We start from the raw sequence: 7640 nt of genomic DNA, 5'->3' as shown, positions 1-7640 counted from the left end.
AACAGATCATATCGGCAATTGTTACTTCTGCATGGCGCCTCCAGTTAGGAAAGGTTTGTCAAAGAATTAAAAGTGGACTGGGCATTATCCAAACATTCCATCAGCTACACGCCCAGGACCCCACGGAGAAGGACTGCCGATTCCTGATGCACCAGAATCATTCTCACTAGACGAGGAAGAGGATGAAACTTCTGGTCCTCAACCATCAAGGTCACGTGACCCAGATTTTCTCCCATCCTCATCCTCTGAACCACACCTCATAACACAAGGTAAACTGAAAGATAATAAGTCGTGATAAACTTTATGCATAACCGCAAATAATAATATACATACATATTAAACAAGAATATCAATCACAATGATACACACAACACACACGTTTGTAATGACACTTTAACACATCGTTCATTACATTACACAATTAACATTTCAGAAAAATTTAGAATTTTCACAATGCAATTATTTTATTACAATGGGTCTCTGTGTGATCAGTCGACTGTCTCTGTGGTGAGTCTGGGTATCTGTGTGATGAGTCTATGGGTCTCTGTGTGATGAGTCTATGGATCTCTGTGTGATGAGTCTATGGGTCTCTGCGTGGTGAGTCTATGGGTCTCTGTATGATGAGTCAATGGGTCTCTGTGTGATGAGTCTATGGGTCTCTGTGTGATGAGTCTATGGGTCTCTGTGTGATGAGTCTATGGGTATGTGTGATTAGTCTATGGGTATCTGTGTGATGAGTCTATGGGTCTCTGTGTGAGTATATGGGTCTCTGTATGATGAGTCTATGGCTCTGTGTGAGTCTATGGGTCTCTAAATAGTCTATGGGTATGTGTGATTAGTCTATGGGTATCTGTGTGATGAGTCTCTGGGTCTCTTTGTGAGTCTATGTTACATTATACACTAGCGAGCAACACATCTGAAGCCCCGAATGGCACTGAAGGGGGTGGGTAGCCAGCACCACGGCTGACCACCTTTGTCTCCCTAGGGGGCGATGTTTACAACCCGCACCGGGTATATATTTACGCAATCTATAACATCCCCCCCCCAAACAAAAAAAACGTAGCACAAATGTGGCCAAAGTCCTTTTCCAGTTTAATAGACAAAGAAATCACGAAAGCTTCAAATCAAGATTAGACAAATGGTTATTTTTCCCAGTAATGCCGACTGAGCTACACGACGCCTTTTACTGGTAGGAACTTCCTGGTTACACCACCAGCCCACAGGGGATTATTGTGTCTGTCTGTCCGTCGTGCATCCAAAAATGAGAGGGGTGGGGCTGGGTGGAGAGGGGAGGGGCTGGGTGGGGCTGGGTGGTGAGGGGCTGGTCACCCCGTGGTGCCCTTATAAAACTCAACGTTTAACCTACTCACGCCGGCTTGTGCCAGCCCTCACAGTCGGGCATATTTGCGGAATACACCACGTGGTGGCGCCGCCGTTGACCCTGGCCATTGACGGGGCAACCCAACGTTCCTACTAGCTCCCTCCGCAGGAGAATGTGTTCAGAAGCGACCGGGCAATCACAAGCGACAGTCTCAGTTCTCCTCTTCCCGCTTGACGCTGACCCCATCCACCAGGAGGTCACCACCTCGAGTCGAACCCTGACCTTCACGCTTCACCGTTATCTCTTCTTCACACTCCACCATCACTCCTGGCCACGTAGCAAAGTTGTCATTTTCTTCCGGTTCTTGTTTTATGAGAGATGGACTCATGGCAGCGGCACTTTGGCCTTCACAAGTAGATTTCACCCTCTCGTGGATCTTTTCATGCATCGTTCGTTGTCCTGACGCGATAAACCCTTTCCCACACACGGTGCACTTGTAGGGCTTGTCGCCTGTGTGTGTTCTCTGGTGAATCCGAAGATAGTTTGAATAGGAAAATGCTTTCCCACACACACTGCACTTGTAGGGCTTCTCGCCCGTGTGTGTTCTCTGGTGAATCCGAAGAGAGTTTGAATAGGGAAATGCCTTCTCACACACGGTGCACTTGTACAGCTTCTCGCCTGTATGTGTACTCTGATGATGTTGAAGAATTTCTAAACGAGTAAATGCCTTCATGCACAAAGTGCACTTGTAGGGCTTCTCACCCGTGTGCATTCTCTGGTGAATTCGAATATATGATGAATGCACAAATGCCTTCTCACACACGGTGCACTTGAATGGCTTTTCGCCCGTGTGTGTTCTCTGGTGAATTTTTAGATTTGTTAAACAAGCAAATGCCTTCTCACACACGGTGCACCTGAATGGCTTTTCGCCCGTGTGTGTTCTCTGGTGAATTTTTAGATTTGTTAAACAAGCAAATGCCTTCTCACACACGGTGCACCGGAATGGCTTTTCGCCCGTGTGTGTTCTCTGATGATGCTTCATGTGTTCAGCGTGATCCGTGCTGTAGGTACACCGGTCGCATTGGTGCCTTTTAGCACCGGGCTCTGTCGAGGACTTCTCCATGCGATCGACTCTGCAGATAAACCTTACACGTTACACACAAAATCACACGCACACTACAGAGACAAGCATCGACCGTGTGCAGGGCCGGATTGAGGCGTGGGGGCTTTAGGAACTGCAGCCCAGAGGCCTCCGCCAGCTGGAGGGCCTCCAGAGATTAAGAGAAAAAGTTTTTTTCAGTTGTGAATGCTGAATTTATTTTCTCGTTAGCCTTGTAAAAATAAATTGTATTGTTCTTTAACTTTGTTTTCCTTTTGGGAATATTACTGGGGGCCTCAAAGTACCTGTAGTAACAACAACAACAACAAATGCCATTCGCCACTACGTGGTGGTGACGTCACCACGACGCTTGTGCCAGGCCATGTGCACCTTGAGGCCACGTGAAGGCCACGTGAAGTGTAGCACAGGGCCATACACAATCTTAATCCGGCCCTGCTCGTGTGCAGCCTTAATTGTGTTGGGGCAGGGTGTGAGTGTGAGATTGTAAGTCTGTGTTTGAGTGAGAGATTGTCAGTGTGTGTGAGTGTGAGATTGTCAGTGTGTGAGTGTGAGGTTGTCAGTGTGTGTGTGAGTGTGAGATTGTCAGTGTGTGTGTGTGTGAGATTGTCAGCCTGTGTGAGTGTGAGATTGTCAGTGTGTGTGTGAGATTGTCAGCCTGTGTGAGTGTGAGATTGTCAGTGTGTGTGTGAGATTGTCAGCCTGTGTGAGTGTGAGATTGTCAGTGTGTGTGTGTGAGATTGTCAGTCTGTGTGTGAGATTGTCAGTCTGTGTGTGAGTGTGAGATTGCCAGTGTGTGTGTGAGTGTGAGATTGTCAGCCTGTGTGTGTGTGAGATTGTCAGAATGTGTGAGTGTGAGATTGTCAGTGTGTGTGTAAGATTGTCAGTCTGTGTGAGTGTGAGGTTGTCAGCCTGTGTGTGTGTGAGGTTGTCAGTGTGTGTGAGTGTGAGGTTGTCAGTGTGTGTGTGTGAGTGTGAGGTTGTCAGTGTGTGAGTGTGAGGTTGTCAGTGTGTGTGTGTGAGGTTGTCAGTGTGTGTGAGGTTGTCAGTGTGTGTGTGTGAGGTTGTCAGTGTGTGTGTGTGTGAGGTTGTCAGTGTGTGTGTGAGTGTGAGGTTGTCAGTGTGTGTGTGTGAGGTTGTCAGTGTGTGTGTGTGAGGTTGTCAGTGTGTGTGAGTGTGAGGTTGTCAGTGTGTGTGAGGTTGTCACAGTGTGTGTGAGTGTGAGGTTGTCAGTGTGTGTGTGAGTGTGAGGTTGTCAGTGTGTGTGTGAGTGTGAGGTTGTCAGTGTGTGTGTGAGTGTGAGGTTGTCAGTGTGTGTGTGAGTGTGAGGTTGTCACAGTGTGTGTGTGAGTGTGAGGTTGTCAGTGTGTGTGTGAGTGTGAGGTTGTCAGTGTGTGTGTGTGAGTGTGATGTTGTCAGTGTGTGAGTGTGAGGTTGTCAGTGTGTGTGTGTGAGGTTGTCACAGTGTGTGTGAGTGTGAGGTTGTCACAGTGTGTGTGAGTGTGAGGTTGTCACAGTGTGTGTGTGAGTGTGAGGTTGTCAGTGTGTGTGTGAGTGTGAGGTTGTCAGTGTGTGTGTGTGAGTGTGAGGTTGTCAGTGTGTGTGTGTGAGGTTGTCACAGTGTGTGTGAGTGTGAGGTTGTCAGTGTGAGTGTGAGGTTGTCAGTGTGTGTGTGTGAGGTTGTCAGTGTGTGTGTGTGAGGTTGTCACAGTGTGTGTGAGTGTGAGGTTGTCACAGTGTGTGTGTGAGTGTGAGGTTGTCACAGTGTGTGTGTGAGTGTGAGGTTGTCACAGTGTGTGTGTGAGTGTGAGGTTGTCACAGTGTGTGTGAGTGTGAGGTTGTCAGTGTGTGAGTGTGAGATTGTCAGTGTGTGTGTGTGAGGTTGTCAGTGTGTGTGAGTGTGAGGTTGTCAGTGTGTGTGAGGTTGTCAGTGTGTGTGAGTGTGAGGTTGTCACAGTGTGTGTGTGTGTGAGGTTGTCAATGTGTGAGTGTGAGGTTGTCAGTGTGTGTGAGTGTGAGGTTGTCAATGTGTGAGGTTGTCAGTGTGTGTGAGTGTGAGGTTGTCAGTGTGTGTGAGTGTGAGGTTGTCAGTGTGTGAGTGTGAGGTTGTCAGTGTGTGTGAGTGTGAGGTTGTCAGTGTGTGAGTGTGAGGTTGTCAGTGTGTGAGTGTGAGGTTGTCAGTGTGTGTGAGTGTGAGGTTGTCAGTGTGTGTGAGTGTGAGGTTGTCAGTGTGTGAGTGTGAGGTTGTCAGTGTGTGAGTGTGAGGTTGTCACAGTGTGTGTGTGAGTGTGAGGTTGTCAGTGTGTGTGTGAGTGTGAGGTTGTCAGTGTGTGTGTGTGAGTGTGATGTTGTCAGTGTGTGAGTGTGAGGTTGTCAGTGTGTGTGTGTGAGGTTGTCACAGTGTGTGTAAGTGTGAGGTTGTCACAGTGTGTGTGTGAGTGTGAGGTTGTCACAGTGTGTGTGTGAGTGTGAGGTTGTCACAGTGTGTGTGTGAGTGTGAGGTTGTCAGTGTGTGTGTGAGTGTGAGGTTGTCAGTGTGTGTGTGTGAGTGTGATGTTGTCAGTGTGTGAGTGTGAGGTTGTCAGTGTGTGTGTGTGAGGTTGTCACAGTGTGTGTGAGTGTGAGGTTGTCAGTGTGAGTGTGAGGTTGTCAGTGTGTGTGTGTGAGGTTGTCACAGTGTGTGTGTGAGTGTGAGGTTGTCACAGTGTGTGTGTGAGTGTGAGGTTGTCACAGTGTGTGTGTGAGTGTGAGGTTGTCACAGTGTGTGTGAGTGTGAGGTTGTCAGTGTGTGAGTGTGAGATTGTCAGTGTGTGTGTGTGAGGTTGTCAGTGTGTGTGAGTGTGAGGTTGTCAGTGTGTGTGAGGTTGTCAGTGTGTGTGAGTGTGAGGTTGTCACAGTGTGTGTGTGTGAGGTTGTCAATGTGTGAGTGTGAGGTTGTCAGTGTGTGTGAGTGTGAGGTTGTCAATGTGTGAGGTTGTCAGTGTGTGTGAGTGTGAGGTTGTCAGTGTGTGTGAGTGTGAGGTTGTCAGTGTGTGAGTGTGAGGTTGTCAGTGTGTGTGAGTGTGAGGTTGTCAGTGTGTGTGAGTGTGAGGTTGTCAGTGTGTGAGTGTGAGGTTGTCAGTGTGTGAGTGTGAGGTTGTCAGTGTGTGTGAGTGTGAGGTTGTCAGTGTGTGAGTGTGAGGTTGTCAGTGTGTGAGTGTGAGGTTGTCAGTGTGTGTGTGTGAGTGTGAGGTTGTCACAGTGTGTGTGAGTGTGAGGTTGTCAGTGTGTGTGAGGTTGTCACAGTGTGTGTGAGTGTGAGGTTGTCACAGTGTGTGAGTGTGAGGTTGTCAGTGTGTGTGTGAGGTTGTCACAGTGTGTGTGTGAGTGTGAGGTTGTCACAGTGTGTGAGTGTGAGGTTGTCACTGACCCTGGTGAATCTTCGTCGTTGTCAAGGCCGCAGGCTTCACCTCCCTCACGACTCTCAAAATGGCGGCGAGCAAGGAGGGGGAGGAGCCAGAAAACTCCGCGTCACGTGGGAGGGGAGAAACTGAAACTTGATTGGCTCCAAGGCGGAGAGATTTTTATTTTTTTTCGGGGAAAACTTTATTCTTTTTACCGTACGACGGATTTACAAAACTCACCATCAACAATAAACACTCGCGTTGGCATTGGCGCGGTCTGAATAAAAAAAACACAAATTTTTATTGGTTATGTAAATATTTTAAAAAACGCAGTAATATCAGAAATCTCATCTTGAGTAACAAAAAAATGACCCAAATGATATTCCGTAATCTTAGCTCTTTCGGTAAAGTCACGTTGAAGGGAAACAATAAAATAATAAAATATATATAAAACAATAAAAATTCTCATGACGTTTTGACCATAACACAAACGGTCGTCATCAGGTGTGTCGGTTTGCATAAATGTATTTATTTTTTAACGGTGTATTTATTTATTTTTAAAACGTTAGCGCCACGCGCAGCGATTTGGCAGTTTATTTAGAAGGACTAGTCCATCTATGTTCTGAAAAGAGAAGGGGGGAGACGAAAAATTAATGTATGCTGTCTGAAAGCCACTGTAAGCGTGAATAATCAATTAAGACCTGAAATGGTTTATCAAATCGTTCCAATGATTGCTAAGCCAGAATCCATCTTCTCGGTTGAAATTGTCTCTGTGCTTGTATATGTGGATAGCCTCATGAACGAATCTCTCATGGTAGCCAGATGGCTTACAAAGAACCTCTGTCTTGGAAAAGTCAATTTCATGTGAGCCTCGCTAGTGATTTCACGTCACCAAGGTATTCACCCCACCCCCGTCCACCGCGCTCTTGAGCGTGACGTCACCTCCGCTTGGGTCACTGCCGATATCGTTCCAGTTGCAATCCTTATTTGGGCAAAGCTACGCCCAGTGACTGGTAGCTCATTAACATAATGTGTCCGTTAAAGCCGTCGCGAGTTTATTGCGACGGGTTCAGCGCCCACGCCCCCATCCCTCGACATTTGGGCCGGCCTCATTAACATAATTTAACCAAATTTTGATTTAAAGCTTGCGTGACTGCAGTAATTCATATTCTTATAATATAAATATAAATTATATTATTATTTTGTTGTTTCTCTTCAACGTGACTTTACCGAAAAAACTAAGCATATAATTTATTCAGTTAGAGAGCCGCTCGTGGGGGGGAAGTGACGTCATACTACTTCCTGCTGTCGCGAGGTAACAGGAAGCTGCCGTGTGCGCGCTTGCACTGAAATCCGAGGTGAGAAATTCTCATCGTTGTGGTGGTGGTCGTTGTGGTGGTGGTTGTTGTTGTTTACCAAGGTAGAGCCTCGCTCTCTCGTAGGGATGTCAGTTGAGTAGCAGCGAGCATGGGAATCGATGTCCAGGTTGGAACTTTACAACGCGGGGCCTAGCCACCCGGGGCCTTGCCTCCTGCCCTCGCCTGATTTGCGTTCACTTTAATTATCTCGCTTAAGTTTAATTTGTCTTCACTCGGCTCGCCACTTTGTAACTTTGTTTTATTGTAAATATTCACGCAGTTTTTATTTTCTTTTGTTAGCAGGCCAAGCCCGCTTGAGCTGCTATACCGCTCTTGTTATCAGAAGCGACCTGCCCACAACATCACAAGGTGAGGCTTTGTCAACGTGTGTGAATGTTTTTACTTAAAACTTTCGTGACTGCAGGAATTAATATTCTTGGTTCTTTCGGTAAAGTCACGTA

At 47.1% G+C, this 7640-nt stretch overlaps 1 protein-coding gene across 1 annotated transcript; it reads right to left on the bottom strand.

Annotated features, from left to right (window-relative positions):
• Positions 1–285: 285 nt before the first annotated feature.
• Positions 286–5909, bottom strand: LOC142922065 (uncharacterized). Its single transcript, XM_076063205.1, has 2 exons — positions 5848–5909; positions 286–2454 (listed from the first exon to the last, which is right to left on the bottom strand). The coding sequence occupies exon 2, from the start codon at positions 2442–2444 to the stop codon at positions 1533–1535; it is 912 nt and encodes a 303-aa protein (XP_075919320.1). The 5' UTR covers positions 2445–2454; positions 5848–5909; the 3' UTR covers positions 286–1532.
• Positions 5910–7640: the final 1731 nt, after the last annotated feature.

This window comes from Petromyzon marinus, unplaced genomic scaffold (assembly GCF_048934315.1).
Source record: "Petromyzon marinus isolate PM22_M1 ecotype Great Lakes invasive population unplaced genomic scaffold, UKy_Petmar_22M1.pri1.0 PM_G_Scaffold_91, whole genome shotgun sequence".
Classification (NCBI taxonomy): domain Eukaryota; kingdom Metazoa; phylum Chordata; class Hyperoartia; order Petromyzontiformes; family Petromyzontidae; genus Petromyzon; species Petromyzon marinus.
The sequence above is the reverse complement of the archived record's forward strand: the minus strand, read 5'-3'. Positions and strand labels throughout refer to the sequence as shown.